This window comes from Hippopotamus amphibius, chromosome 7 (assembly GCF_030028045.1).
Source record: "Hippopotamus amphibius kiboko isolate mHipAmp2 chromosome 7, mHipAmp2.hap2, whole genome shotgun sequence".
NCBI classification, from domain to species: domain Eukaryota; kingdom Metazoa; phylum Chordata; class Mammalia; order Artiodactyla; family Hippopotamidae; genus Hippopotamus; species Hippopotamus amphibius.
In genome coordinates, this window is record NC_080192.1 from 22,584,034 (window position 1) to 22,611,018 (window position 26,985).

Below are 26,985 nucleotides of genomic sequence, written 5' to 3' on the forward strand. Positions count from 1 at the left end.
AGAAGGCTCTTGCGTGTCAGTCATAATAAGATTGTGCAATGCAGTAAAGAGAACTATGAGAAAACAGAAGCAAAGGAGAGACAGGGTCTGTAAAAGCCTGCAGCAGTCTCTGAAATAACAGTGTCACTGCATCAGCGTATATCTGTAAAGCCTATTCTCTTTACTGTTTAATGTGTTGGTGCTGTTGGTGAATTACTGAAATGGTTTCCTCTAAACTTTTTATGTATTTTCTCTCCTATTATGTTCTCACCTGTCTTGTCTGGAAAATCCATCAGGCTAACTGTCAGGTAGGTTCTTCTTGATGTTTAATGTGATTATTAGGCGTATCCACAGCAGGAAATGAAGTCAACAGGCTGTGTGTGACCTGTGATGAATGACAAAACTAACCAGAAAAGGCAAATGCTAAATTACACAGAAACTTTTTGCAGATGCGTAAAACTGTAGAAGCTGCAAACTGTAAGCACATTCAGCCAGTGTGAATATCTATCATAAGAGTTTAGCATAAGGGATTACAGCAGCTCTGAACGATAAAGTAGGTTACCTGGACTGTCCAGTTTTGCTGTGGCTCAAAATACAGCCTTCCCCTGGAGGGCTCGACTGCCATGGAGTGGTATTATATCCTGTGTGGCCACGAGCAATCCTGCCATAAGTATACTATCAGTTTTTATGGATTTGGCCAAATCCAAGAAAAATTCACAATGATGTTTTTAAGATTTTTTTGATGTGGACCATCTTTAGTCTTTATTGAGTTTGTTACAATATTGTTTCTGGTTTTATGTTTTGGCTTTTTGGCCGCAAGGCATGTGGGATCTCAGCTCCCTGACCAGGGATGGAACCCACACCCCCTGCATTGGAAGGAAAAGTCTTAACCACTGGACCGCCAGGGAAGTCCCCAGAATGATGTATTTTAAATCCCTATTTTAAGTACGTATTCAGACATGCCTTGTGCCTTGCAGAAAGAGAGAGATTAAGAGGAAACGGGGAGAGGTGGCATGTGTTTTGTTAATGCTAAACTCACCCTTGGAGTTCAATCTGACATGGCTTAACTCTAGTCAAAAGAATAGTCACTTGAAATTGCAGTAGGGGACAGAGCTGTTCGTTTCTCCCCTTGGTGTCAGGGAAAGGGAGTATTCCTTCACCCACGTGAAGCAGCAGAACAAGCTCTTTTTAGATCCTCAAGTGCAAGACAGATACTTTATAAACCCAAACCATAGCTAAGCTCAAGAGAAGAGGGACATACATTTAAATTAGAGTGTGTTTGGTGTGTGTTTGATGTGTGTGTGTGGTGTTGTTTTTAAGTTGAGCTCATTTTTATCTTTCAAGAGAAAAAAATTATGTGCCACAGTTGCCATGCAACACAAACTGCTCTAACAGCTTTCTAATTTTAATTTCAGAAGTCTACAGAGCAAATGAAGAAGGTCCCTACTATTATTCTTTCAGTCTCTTATAAAGGAGTCAAATTTATTGATGCAACAAATAAGGTGGGTACCACACCTCTCTTCGGTTTAGACACCAGATACAGTCCTGAGTAAATGATCTAAAAGCCTTTGCTTCCCATCATACCCAATATCCCCCATTTTAATCACTCCTCACCCCCAACCTTCATGCTCCCTAAACACAGCTGTAGATACACACACACACACACACACACACACACACACACACACACACACACAAACACACAGACACGGGGTGGAGGGGTTAACATTGCATTTAGAGGCTTGATCTAGGATTCCTACACATATTTTGCTTTCACTTTTCCATGGTACCTTCCCTAATAGACTGTGGCCACTCAGTATCTGGCATGTCCCTTTGGATCCAGAGAACATTAAAACAGAAAAAAAATCATGTCTAGAGTGAAAATGCACCAATGTCATCATTCCTCCATCAGAGGACATGTTACCAGGTGAAGGGCTAGAACATTTGTCTTTCCATTTCTCTGGAGATAGGCCTGTCCTTTCTTTTGATGTCTGTAATGAATACCTGACACAAGAAACACATGCTCTGGCTTTAACATCATATAATTGCATTTTGTTCCCAACTATTGAGATGGAAGAGAGGATTTAAACTGTATTGTTTAAGAAACACTATCAGAAAAGAAGCTCAGACCGTGCTGTGACTTTGTGCTCACAGTGGGAGCAGTTTTGCTTTAAGGTCGAGTGGAAGACAACTGGGTTACATTTTTCTTAAAAGTGTCCTTTCTTGGCAAAGATGACAGTGCAGGTGCTGGACTAGAAAATCTGGCTGTGACCACTCTCACCCTCCAAAAACTCAAACCTGACTGGCTCCTCCTTCCAAACCCCTAAATGTCCCTGCATTTTAGTCTTACATCCTTCTAACCAGTAAAGCATAGAGATTGGGGAAATGAGGCGATCCCCATTGGTAGATACCATTTGTTTTCTGGGCTGGCTATCCAGGCCTCCCAGCTGGACCCACTCCATTCTAGAGAAAGGAAACAGGGGTCATGAAGCAGGTGAATTTAAACAATGGTAATTTAGGACCAGGGTGACTGGATTTCGATACAGGGGACCATCCCACTGGCAGGGACTCTTGGCTGTAGGTGATAAACCTGAGCATCTGAATCAACCAATTCAAAGTCTTCCCGATTTGTTCTCTGTAATGAAGAAGATTGCCACATCAGCAGTCAGATCAGCCCAAGCTCCCCAGGTCTGTTTAGGAAAGCAGCATCCCAGTTTTAGAAGCAGTTCTGAAACCCAAGCAGAAAGCTGATAACTCAGCCTGATCATGCTAGCTGATGATACCCAGAGCATATTCAGAGTCAAATGCCTCACGTGGAACGATGGCTTCAACCCAGCAACATATTGACAGTTACTATTGTCAGATTACAATTGAGGAGACTCTGATCAAAAAACCCCAATTGATTTGCTTTTTCATTTCTTGGGAGCAACTTTCATTGCTGGTGCACAAACTTCCTTCAGCCCTAGATTATAGTCAGTTGGTTTTAATAGTTTCAAAACTTTATGGAACTCTGACTGAAGATACCATTGCTGTCACTGTATTTAAATTTCAAGAAAGGCTTTGGCATTTGGATTTTTTTTTTGTTTTCCTAACATGGAGCAACTTTCTCTACCCCATTTGTGCTTGAAAACCATGAATGGCAATATATTTTCAGCCTATGAGTTTGACAGTCTTAGATTAACAACCTTAGCAGGCTTGGATTCTGACAGCTTCTAAACAAGTGGTATTTGCCCTGAGAAGTTTCCAGAGTCTTAAGGTTGTCATCCCATGAAACTGGTGGTCTGACTGAGTGCATCTGTATTCATAGCATCCTCTCTAACCCACTCTCCACCATCAGAGGAAGGAGAGAGTGCTGTCGGCTCTGTGGCATTTTACTTAAGGACACATCAAGCTCTGTAGATCTTGATTTCCTAGACTTTGAGGAAATGCTTCTGCTTCTGTCGCCAATACTTAGATGTTACTTATTGATCTCTGCTCACTAATGACTACTGTAAATCTAAGCACTGAAATTTATGCAGAAAATAATTGTGTGAATGAAGACACTAGATAAAGAAGGCCTGCATGTCTTTCAAGTCCCTACAGTGTGGTCCTCAGCCTATTTTCAAAATCCAGAGCAAAGGCAAAGTGTGTACGTTGGTGGCAGGTGGAGCCGACCTTTCTATGACTTTAATGACGACATGTGCCTGGCTTTTTCAGGAATTTGGGGACATTGACTTCAACACTGCTGGCTACACAGGGTCTCCATCCCAGTGACCTGTGACATAGTGATCTACCCCAGTCTAAGTGGTGGATAGGGAGAGGGTGGGCGACTCGGGGCCACTGTCTAGGAGTTGGCGTGTGAGAAGCCAAAGCAAAGAGCTTGTATTAGAAGGTAGAAGAAAGAAACAGTGTAGCGCTGCGTTGGTGGAGTCTGAGGAAGGCTGAGAAACACCAGCAGCCAGAGCTGCAGGTCTGGTTTCAGGGAGCGCGGAGGAGCCAGTGTTGAAGGATGGCCCTCAGGTTGTGTGGTGTGAAAGGAACCGTGCTCGCCAGCAGTGTCTGCGGCGGCATCGTGTGTGCCACTTGTCCTGTACAAAGGCCAGCCTCTCACTAAGGCCCACAGCAGGAAAGAAGCAGATCGATAGACTCCAGGTCCTGCTTTCGGTTTGTACCAGAGATTCCTCCCCTGGGAAGTGCTGTCTAGGGGGAGCCACTTTGATTTGAAGTGAAGGACTTGTGGCGGGAAGACCTCACAGTGTGAGGTGCTTGTGAGCCCTGAGCCTGTAGTAAGATGCAACCAGAAGTCTCAGCTTATCGTTCATGTTTGATGTTTTCATTGTACTTTATTCTTAAACTGTCCTCTCCTAACACCACATCTCTGTAACCCTACCCTGGTCAGAAAGGGGGCTGTTCAGCCTGCACTGGTTGCATAGAGCAACCAAAGGCCTCAGACCAGCCAGGAGAAGGACCACAACTTGACTTTCCCACTCCCTAACCTAACGCTTTTTCTGTTATTCCACGCCTACCTTCCACCAACTGGTTTGAAGTGCAGTGGATACTAACTAGGTCATAGTGATTCTTCCACTTCTATTAACCCCCATTAGACTGTGTGAAAGATGAACCCTCCAGCAAAAGCACTTCTTTCCTTTTAGTCTAATAAAGTAGCAGCTTTGGCTGAGTTCATGGGGAGGGGTTAGGTGCCTAGTTTTAAACTTGTAAATATCACCTAGCCACTTAGGAAACGAACTGAATCACTGAACCTGATTTAAGAAGGAAGAAGGGGAAAATGATCTTGAATTACAAATGGAACTGGGAATAGATTTATACTAAAATGGAAGAGGTAGATCACACCAGCTTCCTGTAGCTCCATAGCCCAGGGGTAGCTCTAGCATGGCGTTCTGCCAAGAGGACTACCGCTGTTTCGTTGCAGACCTGTCTTCAGATCAGCAGGATCTTCCAGGAGGTGACACCATCCCCACATCCAGCGCGTGGCTGCGGGTGGGTTGCATCGCGCCTTCCTGCTCTGACCCCGCCTCCGTCTTCTCATCCAGCTAAATTAGGAGTGATGGGCAGTGCCTGGCTTTGTTTGTTTGTTTGTTTTGAATGTGAACTTCAGACAGGGCTTATACTATTTTTTTAGGCACGGATTAACTTGGAAGTCGCCTAAACAAGTGCCGGTTGTTTTTTGTAGCTCATACTCCTTCTAAAAAGCTCAGAGTCATATTAAGAGCCCACGAAGCACGTGCGCCATTCTCATCTGCATCAGCGGCTCCGCAGGTCACCTCCAGGTAGCCCTCGACCAGGGCCGCTGCCTCTGTGAGGGGGGTGCTCTCTGGAGGGGCGCTGTGTTGTCTCACTCAGAGAAGGCCTGGCCTGAGGAGGAGACTCGGAGAAAGGCCCTCCCTGTCGGAGTCGGGAGTGAGGGAGGCAGGGAGAGGCCCGTGTCTAGGCTCCATCACTTTGTCACACCCCCTTCGGAGACCGTCTCTATGAACTGGCTGAACCAAGCAAGTCTGTTCTACACCCACCAGCCAGCTGCCTCTGTAAGCTGTTTCTCTACATGATGAAAGGCAACAGACAAGGAAATCCACCTCTCCCTGTTGAAGGGTGCTGAGCTGCCAAATTTTCTAACCATAGAAGTGGCAGGGTGAGCCCCTCCCCAGTCCTGGCTTGAGCCTTTTAAAAGCCCTAATCTCCTTAGAATATGCTTAGATTTGGAGGCTCAGCCACATAAAGGCGTCCACGGTACGCTGTGGGACCTCACCTGTACCTCATGATGATGTCAGCCTTGCATTCATGGAGGAGCCACGATGACGGGGTGGAAAGGGTATATCCTTCCTTGGCTTCTCTGAGGAGAAAGCAACCGTGCAGTCTCCGTGGCGTCTTCAGCTGTAGTATCCTTACTCTTGGACTCATCGTACGCGTAGCGAGCTAGCCTCTCCGTTCTGCAGAGGTGGGCAGTGCAGAGTGATGGCAGTGTCTCAGTGTCACCAACGCACGCTTGTTTGCCTGACGCACAGGGAGGCTAAGCAAATCGAATGTCAAGAGTTTGGAGCAGAAAAAGGTTAATTACAGGGCCAGGCAAGAAAAACGGATGGCTCATGCCCAAAAAACCCCCAAACTCCTGGAAGAGTTTCAGCAAAGCATTTTTAAAGGCCAGGTGAGGGAGGGGGAGGGAATCAGCTCGTGCACAGTTCTCTGATTGGTTGATGGTGATCAGTCCGTAGGCACCAGAAGGTCTGGGGGCGACGTGCTCATGGTCATCAGGTAGTTAATTTCTTCCTTTCGGTGGTGGTTTTGAGCATCTGAGAAACTCAGGAAATATGCACGAGGTACTAGTATCTGGCGACTTCTAAGAGGAGCTGCAGCAGAGGGCATGGGGGAGGGGAGTGTCCCGAGAAAGCCCTGTAGGGCCCTGCTCAGTTACATCAGTAGTGAGATCCCAGGTCCTCACCACATTCTAGCACCACAGATACATCGTGTAGTTCTGTTCAAAATACCTCCCTACGTAGTCCATTGGTATGAATTCATTTAAAAGCACATTTTTAAGTGCCAATTAGGATGACTAAGTGCCAGTAACATGAATTATTCTTAACTGATGGTAGAATATCTTCATTAGCTTGCCTTTCCTCTAGGCCATGGGAACAGAGGAATAAAAGTTTCAACATGGGAGAGGGGGCTGATTTGGGGACGTGGTGCAACACAGAGGAGGGCAGGCCTCAGAGTTAAAGACAGCCCTGGGTTCCTGGGGATTATGGAAGGCGGGGGTGGGGGGGGGGTTCCAGAACTTGGGAGGGAGGATCCAGAAAGAGGAAAAATGTCTTAGTAATAAATTACCGTAGACTGGGTTGCTTAAACCGTAAATATTTATTTCTCAGTTTTGGAGGCCGGAAAGTCCGAGATTAAGTCACCAGCAGGTTCCGGATCTGGTGAGAGCCCCCATTCTGGGCGTCAGGAACGACTGTCTTTCTGCGGTGTCCCCACGTGGCAGAGAGAGCCAGCGAGTTCCCGTGCCTTGTCTTGTAAAGGCACTAATCGAATTCAGTGAGAGCTCCACCCTTATGACCTAATCACATCCCAAAGGCCCACCTCCAGGCACCATCACACGGGGGGCTAGGATTTCAGGATACAGACTTGGGGAGGACACAGTTCGTAAATAAGAGAGCGCTCCAAAGATACATTTCACAATTTTCCCCTGGGCCACAATGCTGTCACACACCATTGAGAATCATCAAGAGTGACATCTTGTGAATTGGCAAGGTTCAGGGAATTCAGTGCAATAAAAATCACAGGACACGTCTCCCTGTAACGCTTTCCCTAGAAGTTGATCTACCTTATGCTAGTAAAAAAGATCTCAAGAAGACAAAATGCCAATTTAGTTAAGAGTTGGGCCAGTGCTCTATTTCCAGTAATAGTGGGTCCTGGATAGGTGAGACCAAATCCACACCGACTTCCTGAAGTCATAGCGGCCCCCAATTAAAATGTTGGTGGAGGCTTTCAGCACCTGCTAACATTGTACCTGTAAAGACCACGCAGATCTTGTTCATTTTAAATTTAAGACTCACGAGTTCCTATTTTTGGTATCTCCTTGAAGAAATGCTATTGGGATGCCAGAAGAGGATCAGGACCTTCTGTTTTGAAACTCCATCTTGCAATAGGATGTTACTTGCTTATGGGATTCTGATTTCAATTTGAGTTATTTTTGACAGCGCTGCATGTAGTGTCAACATACAGGGCCACTGTGAAGAATCTTCATTTAATTTTCTTTTATGTGTTAATTTTTTAATTGCTTCCCAACCACACAGCTCAGTAGAGTGGGGGGTGTGAAGTACTTGCTGGGGGCACTGGCAGGGGAGGGCATTTCATAAGCGTTTTTAGGAATCGATGGATATACCCAGAGCATTATATTCACTCGGGTTATTTAAGACTGTGCAATTACAAAATAATGAGGGTAACTAAAGCACTGAGGGTTTCAGCTCTATGACAACTGCAGAAACCATAAATGGGATATTGTGAGGTTAAGAAATGATTGCACGATTATGTGCAGTCTTTTGCTTCTTAAATACATCGATGTATCAAAAGAAGTTTCTGGCAGGGTTTGCAGCCCAGAGGATTCTGCTTGGTTATTTTGTGCTTGGGAATAATGGTACTTAAACCTTTCCTCAGTTACCTCCCACCGATGATTCTTAGAGGCAGGTTGGGATGAGGGGGCTGGCAGGGAGATGGCATGAAAAAGTGCTAGTGAGAAAAAAAATGAAATTACCTTAGACCAGTGAGAGAGAGGTGGGGGTGAGAGGGACTGCAGCATAATTTCAGGCCCAGCTCCACCACCTGCCCTGCGTGAGGCGCTTGCACTGTCTGAGTACTGGTTTCCCCACCTGTGAGCTGACGATGAGGATAGCCGCAGGACCCACTGATGATTATACACAGCGGGTATAGTTAGCAAAAGCATTGTCATCCGCGGACCCCTGCATCAAGCGTGCAGCGTGGTCTTTCCCTCATGCCACCCTCACACGTGAGTCACCACGGAGGTGTCAAGAGAGAGCCCCTTGATGTGCCCTCCTCTACCTTCCTTGGCTCTGGGGAGCTAGGGGCAGAGCATAAGACAGTGGGAAAAAGATGGTGAGGGGTCCGCCTCCCGGCAGGCAGAACAACATGACAGGTGATCCTTTCCAGACAGAGTTAGCAGAAGGCAGTGCTGACTCTCTACAGGTGTACGTGGAGAATGGAAACCGTAAAATGCTTAGCACTTACTGTTTTTTTTAAAAAGTGTCTGCTACCCAGACTGCTTCTGCACACAGCACCAGGTGAGAATTGATGCTCCAGGATAGGACTATTTTAGGTTGTTTTTAATTAAATGAAAACAGCCCTTCCAGACGTGGAAGGAATGCATTGCGCACGGGTAGTGCATTGGATCATTTTGAATGTTGCTGGTCTAGAACGTTCTAGGAAGAGGGAAAGCAGCTGCTTCCCAGATCGTTTGCCTTGGTTCTAAAATATGCTGGTTTGCAGAGGAAAACAAGGGTCATTTATGTCATTCTTTCCAGAACATAATTGCCGAGCATGAAATTCGTAATATCTCCTGTGCTGCCCAGGACCCAGAAGACCTCTCAACATTCGCTTATATCACAAAGGATTTGAAGTCCAATCACCACTACTGTCACGTGTTTACTGCCTTCGATGTGGTGAGTAACTACCCTCTCTGGACAAAGTAAATGTTTCCCTGAATGTACCTGGACTTTATTGAAAGCCCAACGTGCAGTTGTGGGTGCTTGGTTTGTTTACCAAGTATTAAGGTATTCGTGGTGTAAAATATTTTGCAGACTCAGCTTTTCTGAGCTTTTTCTGCATTTTCACTCATCCATTACATTTAGAAGTCCACTTCTATCCAGTATCTGAACTGTCATTGATCAACTATTAACTTCACTTTTCAAATTTAATGAATTCCTTTCTCTCTCTGGTACTAAAATATAGTAAATGTCTTCTAGTCTTCTTGTTCCTTCACTACGTCTGTTGGTTTCTTTGGTAGCCGTTTCTAAGTAGTAGGACACAATAGTCTAGGTTTGTTTGAAAGAAAAATAAATTTTAGTGCCTCATACAATATTTGTGGTTTTCTGTATTGAATAGTAGTTAAATTAGATATCTATAAATAATACTTGGGAGCAGCAAGGTTTAGTCCATTTGAGTATGGCCTGTATTCAGAAGTTAGTCTTGTAATGATGTCCTTACGGTGTTACACTACCTATAGTCCTATCTGTCATTAAATCTTTATTTTTTTATTTTTTTAATCAGTAGCTTTTTTTTTTAAAGCTTTTTATTGGAATATAATTGCTTTACACTGTTGTGCCAGTTTTTGCTATACAACAAAGTGTATTTTTAAATTTTTTTTTAATTTATTCATTGGCTGTGTTGGGTGTTCGTTGCTGCATGCAGGCTTTAGTTGCGGCGAGTGGGGGCTACTCTTCGTTGCAGTGCTCAGGGCTTCTCATTTCCATGGCTTCTTTTGTTGCAGAGTGCGGGCTCTAGGCACACAGGCTCAGTAGTTGTGGCTCATGGGCTTAGTTGCTCCATGGCATATGGGATCTTCCCGGACCAGGGCTCGAACCCATGTCCCCTGCATTGGCAGGCAGATTCTTCACCACTGCACCACCAGGGACATCCCCTGTCATTAAGTTTTAAAACTAGGCCATATATTACAGACTTGGAAAATGAAAGCAATTCTAGAAAATAACAAGTATTCCTTTTTGTACCTTCAAGATGGTACAAATTGCTTAAGGATAACCCTAATGTAGTACATTGGGCATTCTGCATTTGAAGCAGACAGAACAGAGACAGCTACAACCATGAAATAATTTGTAATCAGAAGAATTCTAAAATGTCACTTTCATTTGACGATTCTGCTCTGCTCAAGTTTTAAAATACACGTTTAAAGAATTACTCAGAATTTGCAGGGTAATATATTCTTGGGAGAATATATTACAGCCCACAGTTCAATGTCATGGGTAAGACTGCTCGAAGCAGTCTTTTTCAGTTCTGACAAACTCCCATGACCAAGGACCACCGTGACCCAGAACTTACCCCATTCTAAGGGATGCCAGGCTCATGCCCAGAGTGTTGTATCAGGCTGCATGTGGCCCATCCCTTTCAATTTTTGAAGATTGAAAACAGAAAAGAATTCTCATGAGCCTTAAAATGTTTTTTTTTCTATTTTGGGAGGCATGAAGAGAATAATACACAGGTGGTCTATGTTAACAGAAAGGACTCAAAGCCAAGCCCTCAAAGGCCGCTCTAAATATCTCTGGATGCGTTTGTTTCCATGGGATCACGTGTTGATTAAAGCCCTGTCGGCATTAGGGTTCTGGTGCCTTAGACATAACTTGCCATTCTTGTGAAATGCAGTTGTTTCTTTAAACAGCAGAATTCTGTTCTATTCATATACATTTTGGTTTGCATAATTCACCTTTCTCTGTGGGAGTTGCCTTGGTGTCATAGAAAGAACAGGCTGCTCAGGGTTTACATCCAGCTCACTGCCTGCTCCCTGATATTAGATGAGTCTTTTGTCTATAAAACAGACGCAGGGACTTGTACCGCACAGGTTTTCATTGTGATTGCAATGAAGGAAGCCTCGTAAACAACACGTGTTCAGTGTTAGCCCCACCGCCACTTCCTCTCTCTCCTTCCCTGCTGACCTCACAATTCATAGCCTAGCCTTTTTCTGCTAAGAGACATTAGATAGATTTGCCAGAGGTATACTTATGGTCCGAAGTTTTCCCACCACCCTTGTAAAAGAACTGAAAAAAGTAGAAGAGTAAATAAATAAAATAGAAACAATAGAAACAAAGCATAGACTCTGTAGGCCTTCTGTTGGTATATTGCTTCTATGTTGTGTTTTCATTGAATGTCAGTGTTAATATTCCAGTATTGTCAGGATGAATTCCAGCCTTCCCTTGAGTATTACAGCGTTTCTTTCTAAATTGGTTTTAGAGTAATATATAATTTGCCTTCATAAGAGCATCTAAACGTTGTTCTCTGTTTACACTGAAAATGATACCCATGGGCCATGTGGCCCCTTGAGTTTTTTAGCTTGTGTATATGTGACGCCAGAATACTGAGGTGAAATGTGGGGGAAAAGAGTCAACTGTTTAGTTTTAAGATCAACATGATGTCCCTGATACATTTGGAAAACGTGGAGAATTGCCTCACCTTTTATCTTTTCATCCAGATGTTTGATTTAATGTAGACGTTCACTGGCTTAGGAGTCTGGTATCAGCTCCGAAGGATTTTCATCTTACACCACAGATCCACCATTTTAATCCTCTCTAGGTGAACAGTTTGTCTAACTTCAAAAATAGTAACAAAGGCCACCAGCCTTGACCTGGGCCTTTGAGCAATTTTGAGATGCACCAAGCTTTGCTTGCACTTAAAAAAAGCCTCTTTGAGCATGGATTTTGTGTCTTTATGTAGGGAACTTCAATATTCAGTCCAGTCTTGAAGCCTTAAAATTCTTTTGATATGAATCAGTCCCCCTGGGCTGCCCAAATAGCAAAAGAAAAGAACACCTTAAGTCTACATTTAACCTTTCAGCTAATGTGTGTGAGTACATACACATTTTTAATTGCAGTAATTGCTACTTTGACCTTGTAGATCTTTTATGGGTCACAAGAAGTTTTTATGAATATCTCCTAACATCAAGAAAATGCAATGATGTCTAGGAGGCATCCAGTTTATGGAGAGTTGGATTTGAAATTCAGAGCATTTTTCCCATAGGAATCCTGTGGTCTTGGAAGGGAGGCTAAGCCCCCCCCTACAAAAGCGAGCAGGCAAATTCAATATAGTTCCTTTACTCTGGGTCATTGCCGAGCCCTTGATAGGCTCAGACACCGGGAGCGGGTGGAGTGCACCCTGTTCCCCAAGTTCATTTGGCTGTGATAGCCTCTTGAGGGGAGAGCTCCTCATGGGGGTGGCGTTCTGCAGAACACACTTCAGGAAATGTTACACTTTATTTTCTCTAACCTTGTTTCCATTACTTAGAATCTATGCTAAATTCAGCTTGTGATATTTTCAGTTTTAAATGGCAGGTAGATGAAAATTTTAAAAGACTAGAACAGAAACAGAATTAGGGTTCCCAAGAAAAGCCAGTATGTAGCTACAGGCAAGCCCCAGACCTGCTCTGCATTCTAGACTCACTGTGGTGGCGGCTGATTCCTAGTCACCAACCCAGTGGGACACATCTCATCCGCTGCAGAACAAGAGGCTGCCCGGCCTCCACCCTCCAGGCAGTGAAAACTTGGGGGAAGAGAGTAGGACTGGGTAGGAAAAAAGAATGTGTTATGAGACCAGGAGTTGTAAGGCTTAAAGCAACTGGTTCCGCTTTTCTCTTCTCCACTCTTATCTCAAATGAGTGAAGGGGAAATCCATGCTGCTTGGTGACAAGAGGGAGAGTGGGTATTTCAGTGGCCACCAGACCCCAAGGCTGCAGTGATCATCCTTAAAAGGCCACCATAGGAAAGAGAGAGATATAACCAAGATCATTTGGAAACTATCATCTCCTGTATATTATTCACTCAGTCTAGACTTCCAAGCCATAGAATGAAGATTGGTAGATCAGGAAGATTCTGATGCATTCTCTGTGGGACTATCGGATTTATTTTAAAAATCTGGGAGGGACCTCATTCAATAGTTCTAAAATATGAAAGGTTTATTTTGTTTAAATAGCATTAAAAGCCATGACTGCTGCTAAACCCTGGCTAATTCTCACTTCTCTATAAAGAACATGCTTGCAGTCTTTGATATTTTTAACCATGCTCATTTTTCTCGTACTTGCAGCTCCCAAATTCTGTAATCTTCAGAGTGTGTGGATTAGACTGGTTCTGGAATGTGCAGAGAACGTCAAAGTCTTGATGCCGGGTGGGTGGTGTGTGGGGGAGATGAGGCTCTCTCTTTCCTGTGCTTTCTTGGCTGAATGTGGGCCATGAAAGGATCTAAACTGGAGGAAGAGAGATGACAACGTGCAGGAAACCGTGGTCAGCAGGCTGGGGGACAGCATTTCATAGTCCTCTTCCATCAGTAGGTACCAGCAAACAGAAGCGTAGGGGAAGAAGAACAGAGTCAACCACTCTGTCATGATCAGTTTAATGAAAGTGAAATTCCTGAGCCCTTTCTTTTTCTCTAGTTTTATTGAGATACAATTGGCATATAACACTGTATTTGTTGCAGGTGTACAGAATAAGGATTTGATATATGTATGTGCTGCAAAATGATCAGCACAATAAGTACAGTTAACATCCATCACCTCACATAGCTACATGTTTTTTTTTTCTTGTGATAAGAACTTTAAGATCTACTCTGTCAGCAACTTTCAAATGTACCATACAAGCACACCTCAAAGATATTGCAGGTTCGGTTCCGGACCACCACAATGAATCGGATATCACAATAAAGCAAGTCACATGAAGCTTTTTGGTTTCCCAGTACATATAACAATTATGTGTACACTGTACTGTAGCCTAAGTGTGCAATAGCATCGTGTCTAGAAAAAAAAGTACATGCCTTAATTTAAAAATGCTTTATTGCTAAAAAATGCTAACCATCATCTGAGGCTTCAGCATGTCATAATCTTTTTTGCAATGGTAACATCAAAGATCTGATCACAGTTCACCATAACAGATATAATAATAATGAAAAAGTTTGAAATATCACAAGAATTACCAAAATAGGACACAGAAACACAAAGTGAGCAAACGCTATCGGAAATATGGCGCCAGTAGACTTGTTCAATGCAGGGTGCCGCAAACCTTCACTTTTTTTTTAAAAAAAGCAATATCTTCAAAGCACAGTAAAATGAGGTATGCCTGTACAGTACTGTTAACTATAGTCACCATGCTGTGTGCTGCGTCCCTGGGACTTATCTATCTTATAACTGGAAGTTTGTGCCTTTTGACCCCTTTCACCCATTTCTCCTTTTCTTGAACTCAGAGATTCTTTCCATGGAGCAGTGTGGGGTTCCTAACAGAAAGTACTTATAGCTTATGTTGCAGAGATTGTCCCACAGAGTGGGAAATTACAACTGCAAAAGAACTGTTATTGTTGATGTTAATTGACCTCTGACAATGACATTAATGCTGTATGTGGAGCTAGGTGGTCTCTTTCATTCTGTTTCATATTTTCTCCACCTGAAAATGACCCTCAACCTGTTTGACTATGATACTATGAAAATAAATGGCAATATAAGAAAATGTTAAAGTGCATAGAGCTCTTAAGGTGGGACTGTAACACTTGCCCTGGCTAGTTTCCCACTTATAAAGTAGTGACCTACACTTAAGTAGAAGCCTTTCCCTGGCCCAGAGCAGCCCCTGAAATTCACCACCAAGTCCATGACAGGAGGGATCCTGCTACCAAGAGCAGTGATTGAATAAAAACCCCAACACTCCCAGCCCTATGGCCCTTATATACCACCACCTCCCCCCTGCCTCCTCCCCCACCCCCCCAAAAAATAGATTAACACTGCTGGGTTACATTTATCCGTCCCTCCTCTCCATTGGCATGAATCTTTGAGAATTAACCAAGCCATAAAGCCAAAGGTGGGTGAATATTAAGAGAATCATAGTCACTCTTTTTTTCCTCTCATCCCTATTTTTTTGAGGGAGTGAGGGGGATGGATGTTAAAAGAGCCTTCAGTCAATCCCATTTTCTGTAAAGTTAGAACAGAAGTAGGCATTCTGATTTTTTTTCACAGATTGTTTTGCAGCATTTGTACATGCATTCGTTATACCCCCTCCCGAGTAACTGAAAGTCAAATGTCATGTCTAGGCGTGAAGCCTTTAGAGTTAGCCTGGTTTTGAATCCCAGTCAGCACTTCTTAGTTTCATAGTTTGGGTAAGAATGCCTCAAATCCCCAGTTTCCTCGTCTGTAAAATAGAAATAACAGCGGTACCCACCGCCTAGGGTTATTGTGAGGATTAAGTGAGATAACACAGGTCCGCATCCAGCACAGGGTGTTCAGCCAGTCCTGGCTGCTCAGGACAGGAAAGCAGCAGCAGCAGTGATGGTGGCGGTTGTGTTCTTTCTTGTCAGACCCTGTGTGAGGACTTACATCCCAGTTTTTGGTTTACAGCGTATGTTTGCTGCGGCAGTATCCCACACCTGAGGGAAAACGTCTGTATAAAAGACATTTCTACATTTACCACGTGCCTGCTGTGAGTCCTGCTCTCCAGGATCTCAGAGTTCCGAAGGAGAAGTAGGGACCTAACAAACAGTTGCAGTGAAATCCTGTCCCTGCTCTCCTGTAGCTGTGCCGGCTCCCCGAGGAGGGGCGCGGGGGCTGGAAGCTGAATGTTGAGTTTGGGTGAATATGTGGTCATCTTGGAGGCCTGACAATTTATTAATGCACTTTGGAAAGATGAGGTCAGGCAATAGATAGGCATCTGCCGTAAGCAAAGGAAGAGTCATTTTTATCAACTGACTTGCCCATTTGAGAAAGGTTTTCAACAAGGATTAAAATTTGGTAAGTGAGAAGGGTCTTGAATTTGATAAGTGCCCTTTTGAGGGCATCACAAGTTGGTGAAGGGTTTACTGTAGCTTCCACTAGGAGCTTTTACTTTTGAAGAGGAGGGAGGAGTTGAAATCCAGCAAGTCTCTCTTCTGCACACCCTTTCCCCAAATCCCTGCCAAGTAATAGGACAAAGGTGGATCGTGTTCCCCTTCTGCCCTGGCAGGCCAGCCCCTCCAGCGTGGGTGTGAGAGGCCCACTGTCCAGCCACTGTAGGCTGTGGTTCCATGTGGACAGGTGACCCCAGGGCACGAGTGCGTGGTTGCTGCAGAGAACCTGGAACTTTATAAGAAAGCAAGTCATGGTTTATGGCACTGGGGCCCAGCCTCCTTTCTTAGTCTCTCGCTGAGCTGATGACACTCATGTGCTTGGGGTGAGGCGTGACGTTAACCCTTAGTGGATGTGGCAGAATGCTCCGCCCCCTTTGAAAGCCTGGTTTTTTAAGACCCTTGAATGAACGGCTTGCAGAACCATTCATGATTTACTGTTGCGTGAAAAAGCAACTCATGAAACTGCACATAAAGTGTCATTCTAATTTTCTTTTTAAATTCACATATATAAATATTCATATAGCTCATAAAAAAGTATTTGTGGACATATACAAATGTAAAAAGAAAAGAAACCAAAATGTAGCAGTGGCTATATCCCAGCAGTAGAATTTTGCAGGTGATTTTTTTTTTCTTCTTTATGTATTTCCAAAAAGTTCTACATATACCCTTATTATATTTAGAGAGAAATATTAATATTGTGGTTCTTTTAGTTAGCTGTAATTAGCTCTAAAGAAGCTATCTGCATTTTATCCAGTTGCTATGTCAGACCTGGATTAGATAGGCATCTTAGCAAAATGCCTAATATTTATTTCTATATGTTGAAGATCTATGATTGGGCAGTATTTGTTTCTGTAAATATAATCTATCAAGATTTACTCTCTGACTTGTACTTGAGAGAACTAACTAGATAGAGCTAAGGGGATAGAGCTAAGGAATGTCAATGAATTCTGTGAATATGTCCAGAATATTCTCAGTTATTTTTGCCTCAAGATGTGGGTGAAGCAAGTTGTAGACGAAGCCTACCCTGGCTCTTAAAAAAAACAAGACATGCAAGCAAAATACAGCCAAAGGAGAAATGTGGCTTCTTTCTGGAGACCCTACCACAGACCCATATTGAAAAACACTTTCCTTTGTCTTTAGGCCCAAAGAACATCACCTGCATTGATTCAGCATTTGTTTACCCAGGTCTGCCTGTGGGAGAAAAGAGGAAATTCTGAGGGAAAGTATCGGCTCTGGCCACACAAGTCCTCTTTATCTTAGGGATCTACTGGGCAGCTTCCTTTCTTCAGTCCCTCTAACATTTATCAAGCACCTGATATGTCCTAAGCCCTAGAGATGCATTCAGATGAGAGGAGAGACCTTAAGGAGCTCAGCCAGCTGGGGGAGTTGGACCTATAAGGAGAAAATCTTAATAAATTCTGTGCAGTCAGTAGAGCTGTGCCCAAGGTGCAGTGGAGCCACCTGAGAAGGGGCACCTGGCTCAGCCTGGGGGGTTGGGGAGGGGGATTCAGAGCTGGCTCCTGGAAGATATAATGCCCCAGGTGAATCTTCAAGGATGGGGAGTAACTCACCAGGCAAAGGGAGAGATGGGGAAAGGGCTTATTGCCAAGAATAAAAGCCACTTAATAATAGACAAAATACTTGGCCATTTAGAGTAGTTCTGGGGTGATTGTTGCTGTGAGAACATCCACTATGGTGAAAGCCAGCCCTGTGGTCATTGCACCTTTGTGCACTGCCTGGTGGATTACTGAGACCTGCAGTCCAGCCTCTGGGGGATGTGCTACTATTTAACATGGCATCCACTATACATACATCTCTAAACGGAATCCGTCATTGGTTGAGTAAAAGACAGACAGCATCTTCTACTCAGAGAATCCTGGAGCTCCCAGGTGGAGAGGGACCTAAAGGTGACCAGGACCAGACCCCTTTCTCAGTGCCACCTCCTCAGTGGCAGTGATGGGTACAGAGGCAGGCAGCCCAGGGCAGACTTAGCCCATGCAGGTGATCCAGGTGTGGTCTTTACTCACCGACACTGGTGTAGCAAATCTCTGAGGCTCCTCTTAACGCCCCTGACTTCTTTGCCCCACCCCAGGCTTCCTTGCACAGACACAGCCCTTTTTTCCTTGAATGTCTGTTTGCACTCTCTTCAGGTGGGGATAGTCTCTGCCAACCTCAGGAATTGCCTCTGCTGGTCCCTAGGGAGTCAAAGAATATTCAGGTCCTGTAACTTTCTGAGACTATGAAATACAATTATTTGTTCCTTCAATTTTAGTCACTAAAATGTGGTTTATTTGGTTTTTTTAATGCAAATGGAAAGTGCCCGTAGATGGATCAGAATGGCCCATTTGTAAACAGCAGCCTCCCAGCCTAAGCCAGCAGGGCTCTCTCCCCCTGTGGTGTCCTCTCTCCCCTCAGCACACTTCCTTTTCTGTCACTTTCACCAGATGATGTGGAGACTTATGTCTGATGTAACTTGTCAGCCATTTTTCAGTAATCAGTTAAACAAAATAAGCTCTTGAATAAATGTTAAGTGAACAAACAGCCACCATTTATTCTATGCCTCCTTCCATTAAGGACTTAAGGCAGACTACATGAATAGGTATGATAAATCTGAAAATATAGATACACATGGATCTGAAATAGGGAAAATACACACTAAAAGGAAGATCAAGACCCAGGGGAAAATTTTAACATCAACATACAGACCATAGAATTCTACATAGTTATTAGAACTGAGCCACAAATCTGGCTCTGAGCTTCCTGGAAGTCAAGGCAGATAGGAAAAAACAGTCATTACATGCTTGTTATTTCTTTGTTGAATATACCCCATCCTCTCAGAAGACAAAACTTCAATGAGACTGATTCTGAAAGAACATTTTTTTAATTGAAGCATAGTTGATCTACAATGGTTCTGGTGTACAGCAAAGTGATTCAGTTATTTTTATATATATATTATATATAATATATATATTTTTTCAGATTCTTTTCCATTATAAGTTATTACAAGATATTGAATATAGCTCCCTGTGCTATTCAGTAGGTCCTTGTTTATCTGTTTTATATATAGTTGTGTGTATCTGTTAATCCCAAATTACTAATTTATGCCCCCTTTCTCCTTTGGTAACCATAAATTTGTTTTCTATGTTGGTGAGTCTGTTTCTGTTTTGTAAATAAGTTCATTTGTATCATTTCTTTAGACTCTACATATAAGTGATATCCTGTGATATTTGTCTTTCTCTGTGTGACTTACTTAGTATGATAATCTCCAGGTCCATCCATGTTGCTGCAAATGGCATTATTTCATTCTTTTTTATGGCTGAGTATTATTCCATTGTATATATGTACCACATCTTTATCTATTCATCTGTCAGTGGACCTTTCGGTTGCTTCCATGTCTTGGCTATTGTAATAGTACTGCTGTGAACACCGGGGTGCATGTAACTTTTCAAATTAGAGTTCTCATCTTTTCCAGATATATGCCCAGGAATGGGATTGCTGGATCATATGGTGACTATACTTCTAGGTTTTTTAAGGAATCTCCATAGTGGCTGCACCAATTTACATTCCCACCAACAGTATAGAAGGGTTCCTTTTTCTTCACAACCTCTCCAGCATTTATTATTTGTAGACTTTTTGTTGATGGCCATTCTCACTGGTGTGAGGTGGTGCCTCATTGTAGCTTTCATTTGTATTTCTCTAATAATTAGTGATGTTGAACATTTTTTCATGTGCCTCTTGGCCATCTGTATATCTTCTTTGGAGAAAGGTCTTCTGCCCATTTTTTGATTGGGTTGCTTGTGTTTCTTTGATATTGAGCTGTATGAACTGTTTGTATATTTTGGAATTAATCGCTTGTCAGTTGCATTGTTTGCAAATATTTTCTCCCATTCCGTAGTTTGTCTTTTAGTTTTGTTTATGGTTTCCTTTGCTGTGCAAAAGCTTTTAAGTTTAATTAGTCCCATTTGTTATTTTTGCTTTTGTTTCCATTACTCTAGGAGATGGATCAAAAAAAATATTGCTGTGATTTATGTCAAAGAGTGTTCTGCCTATGTTTTCTTGTAGGAGTTTTGCAGTATCTAGGAGTTTATAGTATACCAACCATTTTGAGTTTATTTTTGTGTATGATGTCAGAGAATGTTCTAATTTCATTCTTTTATATGTAGCTGTCCAGTTTTCCCAGCACCACTTATTGCAAGACTGTCCTTTCTCCATTGTATATTCTTGCCTCTTTTGTTGTAGATTAATTGGCAAGTGTATGGGTTTATTTCTTGACTCTCTATTGTGTTCCATTGATCTATGTGTCTGTTTTGTGCCGGTACCATACTCTTTTGATTACTGTAGCTTGTCATATAGTCTGAAGTCAGAGAGCCTGATTCCTCTAGCTCCGTTCTTTTTTCTTACAATTGTATTGGCTGTTTGGGGTGTTTTGTGTTTCCATACAAATTTAAATTTTTTTTTCCAGTTCTGTGAAAAGTGCCATTGGTAATTTGATAGGGATTGCATTTGAATCTGTAGATTGCTTTGGGAGGTATGGTCATTTTACCAATATAGGTTCTTCCAATCCAAGAACATGGTGTATCTTTCAGTCTGTTTATGTCGTCTTCAATTTCTTTCATAATCATCTTATAGTGTTCAGAGTACAGATGTTTTGCCTCCTTAGGAAGGTTTATCCCTAGGTTTTTTTTTTTTTGGTTTTTTTTTTTTTTTGGTTGTTTTTTTTTTGATGCAATGGTGAAATAACTTTTTGTCCTGGGTCTCAAAGAGGGGATATTGTGTGATGGTATCTTCACCAGCATTCATATGCTGAATCTCCAAAACACAAGATGGTTCCTCAGAGGGTCCCTCAGTGAAAGTGGGGGCAGAACACCAGCAGATTCACGAAAGCAATAAGGCAGAACAGCCCAGTGGCACAAAACACTGTCTTATCTAAAGTCAGATCTGGGTTTGAATCCTGGCTCTGCCCCTTACTAGCTGTGTGAACTTGGCCAAGTTAATCAATCTCACTAATCCTCAGTTTCTCACACGTAAAATAAGGATAATTCCTCCTCTACAAGGTGGTTGTGAGGGTTAGATAATCCACATCAGGCACTTAGCTGGTCTCTGGGATGTAGTTAGCAATGTCATGTGGTAGTTGATGCTACTACTGTTTTATCATCTTTATGAGAGGAAGTGGAATGTGGTTCAAGTTCACAGGTGGTCGGATTTGGTGCAGGGATCAAACCTAGCACAACTATAAGAGTGGGCTCACTGCATGTCCATAAGTTAATGTCCACATAGGACATTTTCCAGCTGAGTTTGATAGAAATTGAACAGAAGAGTCAACTCTTTCCTCTAGACTTGGAGTAGAGGTATTGGGTTTCCAGGTTAAAGGACGAGCTGAGTATTCTAAAATTCAGCCGAGCAGATGCTAGAATTGACATCCAATATGAAAACTGAAGAGCCTAAAGGAGATTCTTGACCAAGTGGATGGCCAGCCCCACTGGTACATGAGGTGAGCCATGGAAACACTAGAAAACAGGGCTTGGATTTTGCCTGGAAAACAGTTCCCAACCCTTTCTGCCAAAGATGGAAAAGGCAGGTGATGGATAAAGAATATTATTCTGAACTGCATTTTCTCTTACTTTTAATGCTCAAAAATGCAAAAGCTTATTATTTTTTGATTGTAAAATTACTCGTCATTTGAATAAAGTTCAAAACATACAAAAGTATAAAGAAGAGAAAAATTGTCCATGATTTTAACACTTAGTGATAACCACTAGTAATGTTTTGATGTATGTTTTCTATGCACAGATACCATCTATGTATGTATACATAATTTTTTACTGTCTTTTAACCAGTTTTTTAAATGCCTCCATTTTCATTTCAAATGTCTGCCTATCACAGTATTTCACTGTGTAGATCTATGTAGTCTACTTAATCAGTTCCCTGTTAAGGAAACATTTTAAAACCACAATGAATATTCTTGCAAATATGCCATTGAACCCTTGAGCCCGAAAGATTTTCAAACCAGGAGTTTCCACCACAGAAAAATCTTAGTGATGCACCAATTAATATAAATTAATTACCTGGGTGGCCAGAGTTTTTCCTAGGGGACAGATTGCCTACAGTCTATGCTTCAGTTATTCTAACACCAAATTGATGAGTGTGCCAGGTGCAGCCTCAGTGACTAGGATGCAGGAGGACAATGGGGGACACCTCTTTGTCTCATCATTAGCCCCCTCTCCCCAACATGATTCAGGGAGCACTTCATGGACACCTGTTAGAGGCCAGGCACCAGGGACTCAGCCCCTGACATAAGGAAGTAGCTCAGTAAATATCTATTGTGATTGATGTTCAACTGCCAGTCCTGACTGCCTAAGAAGCTCACAGTAAATACAGGCTGGCCTACAGATCTCTCTAGTTTGCAGAGAAAAACAAGTTTGCATCCCTGGATTACACTTAGAATCTATGCTCAAAATATGATGGCCCTGCAAATTCCTCTAATGTAGCCATTCTTAATCCACTGATCAAAATCCCAGGGGGAGAAGAAAAGGGCTTTGGAGATTCTAATGCGCCCCCCAGGACAGGTGTCCCCATTGAATTGGGATTCCCTGCCTCCACTCTAAAGAGCCTCCATTGGAGAGGGAGTGTTGCCTTTCATCCCTCACATCACTCCTCACCATGCAAGGGGCAGGGCCGCCAGCTGAGAACCTCTGTGTTAAGGGTTCATGTCAAATCACAAACTCCCTCTGCCTGGAGACTGGTCCAGGCATGACACCCTCACCCCAGCCAAGATGCATCCACCACCCAGGAGGCTTCTGTGTTTAATATTTTTAAGCTTTTTTTTTTTTTTTAGCAGTTTGCCAAAGTCTTCTATTGTTTTAATTGAAGTATAGTTGATTTACAATGTTGTGTTTCCAGTGTACAGCACAGTAATTCAGTTATACATATTTTTTCATTATAGTTTATTACAAGATATTGAGTATAGTTCCCTGTGCTATACAGTAGGTCCTTGTTGTTTATCTATTTTATATATAGTAGTGTATATCTGTTAATCCCAAATTCCTAATTTACCCCTCCCCCTCCTTTCCTTTTTGGTGACCATAAGTTTTTCTATGCCTGTGAATCTGTTTCTGTTTTGTAAATAAGTTCATCTGTTTCATATTTTAGATTCCACATATAAATGATATTATATGGTATTTGTCTTTCTCTTTCTGACTTAACTTAATATGATAATCCCTAGATCCATCGATGTTGCTGCAAATGGCATTATTTCATTCTTTTTTATGGCTGAGTAGTATTCCATTGGGTGTATGTACCACATCTTCTTTATCCATTCATTTGTTGATGGACATTTAGGTTGTTTCTATGTCTTGGCTATTGTGAATAGTGCTACTATGAACATTGGGGTGCATGTATCTTTTCAAATTAGAGCTTTCTCCAGGTATATGCCCAGCAGTGAGATTGCTGGATCATATAGTAACTCTGTTTTTAAAGGAACCTCCATACTGTTTTCCATAGCAGCTGCACCAGTTTACATTCCCACCAACAGTGTAGGAGGGTTCCCTTTTCCCCACACCCTCTGCATCATTTATTCTTTGTAGACTACTAATGATGGCCATTCTGATCAATGTGAGGTGGTGCCTCATTGTAGTTTTGATTTGCATTTCTCTAATAATTAGCGATGTTGAGCATCTTTTCATGTGCCTGTTGGCCATCTGTATGTATTCTTTAGAGAAATGTCTATTTAGGTCTGCAGAAGTCTTCTATTTTATCTTGATTCTGAGGTATAGTGGTCAAGAGCGCAGCCTCTCAGAACACCTGGATTCAGATCCCAGCTCAGCCAAGGTGCTGGCTTCATGAACAAGTTATTTAACCTTTCTGAACTTAATTCTCTCACATGCAAAACAAGGATGATAATGGCCCCACAGCTGTTTAATATGATAACTCCCACAGGGTTTCTATTAGGATTAAGTGAGATAGTCCATGTGCAATATGGCACACAGTAAATAATAAATGCTGGCTGGTATTGTCATTAGGATAAATTTTATTATGAATGATTCCCAAAATAATCCACTGAGGTGGATACTGCATGTTTTAATATCCCCATTTTAAAACAAAAAATAAACTGAGGCCCAGAGGATACTCTTCCCAGTAATCATCCCCAACACTAGGCCTGAGGAAACATGCACACAGGGTTCCTTCTTTCATTGGTGGTCTGTGTAAGGTTAAAAATACTCAAGGTTAATTGCCATAATGAGTGTGATCCCAAAAAGAGACTCACGATGGAAAGGCCAAGACAGGTTTTTTCCAATAAGCTAATAGGGACAGAAGGAGTCAGGGTCAGACACAACCCAGTTACAGCATTTGAGGAATGGGATGTAGTGAATGTAAAACCAAATGAGTTTGGATTTATGCCCGAGCGAGGCAGTACCAGAGATGAGAGTGTGGTAGTGCCAACTTGAAAAGACATTCCAACTCTGTGGTTTGGGCTAGCATGTGAAGGGACACTTTAGTGCTTACTGCGACACTGTGACCAAAACGGGTCACGGGCATAAGCCAGCTTCCCCGAAGTCAGGGCTGAGGGTGGAGGCACCGACCTTCTGTGAATATGTACTGTTGTTGTTTTAATTTTATTAAAGTATAGTTGATTTACAGTGTTGTATTAATTTCTGCTGTACAGCAAAGTGATTCCATTATAAATAAATATATATATATATTCTTTTTTCATATTCTTTTCCATTCTGGTTTGTCACAGGATATTGAATATAATTCCCTTTTCTATACAGTAGGACCTTGTTATTTATCCATTCTCTATTTAATAGTTTGCATCTGCTAACCCCAAACTCCCAGTCCTTCCCTCCCCCACAAGTCTGTTCTCTGTCTGTGAGTCTGTTTCTGTTTCATAGGTAGATTCAATTGTGTCATATTTTAGATTCCACATGATATCATATGAAATTTTTCTCTTTCTGACTTCAGTCTGATAATCTCTAGGTCCATTCATATTGCTACAAATGGCATTATTTCATTCTTTTTTATGGCTAATATTCCATTGTATTGATATATATGTACCCCATCTTCTTTATCCATTCATCTGTCAGTGAACATTTAGGTTGTTTCCATGTCTTGGCTATCATGAATATTGCTGCTGTGAACATAGGGGTGCATACACCTTTTCAAATTATAGTTTTGTCTGGATATATGCCCAGGAGTGGGATTGCTGGATCATATCATATGGCAACTCTATTTTTAGGGTTTTATTTAACAGGAGTATAGTTGATTTACAATGTTGTGTTAACTGCTGCTGTACAGCAAAGCAATTCAGTTATATATATATATATATATACATTCTTTTTAATGTATTTTCCATTATAGTTTATCATAGGATTTTTAATTAAAATTAATTATTTACTTTGGCTGCACTGGGTCTTAGTTGCAGCATGCAGGATCTTCATTGTGGTATATGGGCTTCTTAGTTGCAGCATGCATGCGGGATCTAGTTCCCTGACCAGGGATCAAACCCAGGCCCCCTGCATTGAGAACGTGGAGTCTTACTCACTGGATGACCAGGGAAGTACCAATCATAAGATATTGAATATAGTTCTCTGTGGTATACAGTAGAACCTTGTTGTTTATCCATTCTGTATATTAAAGCTTACATCTGCTAACTGTAACCTCCCATTCCATCCCTCCTCCTGGACAACCATCAGTCTGTTCTCTATGTCCGTGATTCTGTTTCTGTTTCATAGATAGGTTCATTTGTGTCATACTTTAGATTCCACATATAAGTGATATCATATGGTATTTGTCTTTCTCTTTGTCTTAACTTAGTATGATAATCTCTAGGTCCATCCATATTGCTGCAAATGGCATTATTTCATTCTTTTTTATGGCTGAGTATTATTCCATTGTATATATGTACCACATCTTCTTTACCCATTAATTTGTCAATGGATATTTAGGTTGTTTCCATGTCTTCGCTATTGTGAGTAGTGCTGCTATGAACATAGGGGTGCGTATATCTTTTGAATTATAGTCTTGTCCGTATATACGTCCAGGAGTGGGATTGCTGGATCATATGGTAGCTCTGTTTTTAGTTTCTTAAGGAACCTTCATACTGTTCTCCATTGTGGCTGTGCCAATTTATATACCCACCAACAGTGTAGGAGGGTTCCCTTTTCTCCACACCCTCTCCAGCATTGTTATTTGTAGACTTTTTGTTGATGGCCATTCTGACCTATGTGAGGTGGTACCTTGTAGTTTTGATTTGCATTTCTTTAACAATTAGCAACGTTAAGCATCTTTTCACATGCCTATTGGCCATCTGTATGTCATCTTTGGAGAAATACTGGTGTTCTGCCTACTTTTCGATTGAGTTGTTTTTTTGTTATTGAGTTTTATGAGAAGTTTGTATATTTTGGAAATTAAGCCCTTATCAGTCACATCATTTGCAAATATTTTCTCCCAGTCTGTAAGTTGTCTTTTTGTTTTGTTTATGGTTTCCTTTGCTGTGCAAAAGCTTATGAGCGTGATTAGGTCCCATTTGTTTATGTTTCCTTTTAGTTCTTTTGCCTTGGGAGACTGACCTAAGAAAACACTGGTATAATTTATGTCAGAGACAGTTTCGCCTGTTCTCTTCTAGGAGTTCTATGGTGTCACATCTTATATTTAAGTTTTTATCTGTGTATGATGTGAGGGTGTGTTCTAACTTCACTGATTTGCATGCTGCTGTCCAACTTTCCCAACACTACTTGCTGAAGATACTGTCTTTTCCCCATTGTATATACTTGCCTCCTTTGTTGAAGATTAATTGACCATAGGTGTATGGGTTTATTTCTGGGCTGTCTATTCTGTTCATTGATCCATATGTCAGTTTTTATGCCAATACCACAGTTTTGATTACTGTAGCTTTGTAATATTGCCTGAAGACTGGGAGGGTTATGCCTCCTG

The 26,985-nt window shown here is 42.1% G+C and overlaps 1 protein-coding gene across 16 annotated transcripts in view; it reads left to right on the plus strand.

Moving 5' to 3' along the window:
• The window catches only part of ANKS1B (ankyrin repeat and sterile alpha motif domain containing 1B), a 1,070,894-nt gene that overhangs the window by 1,034,598 nt on the left and 9,311 nt on the right, over positions 1-26,985 (plus strand). For all 16 annotated transcript variants that reach the window (XM_057741211.1, XM_057741212.1, XM_057741213.1 and 13 more), the window contains 3 exons: positions 276-287; positions 1,395-1,481; positions 9,006-9,143. In XM_057741211.1, the coding sequence (XP_057597194.1) occupies positions 276-287; positions 1,395-1,481; positions 9,006-9,143 (237 nt within the window). The remainder of the gene's footprint in view (positions 1-275; positions 288-1,394; positions 1,482-9,005; positions 9,144-26,985) is intronic.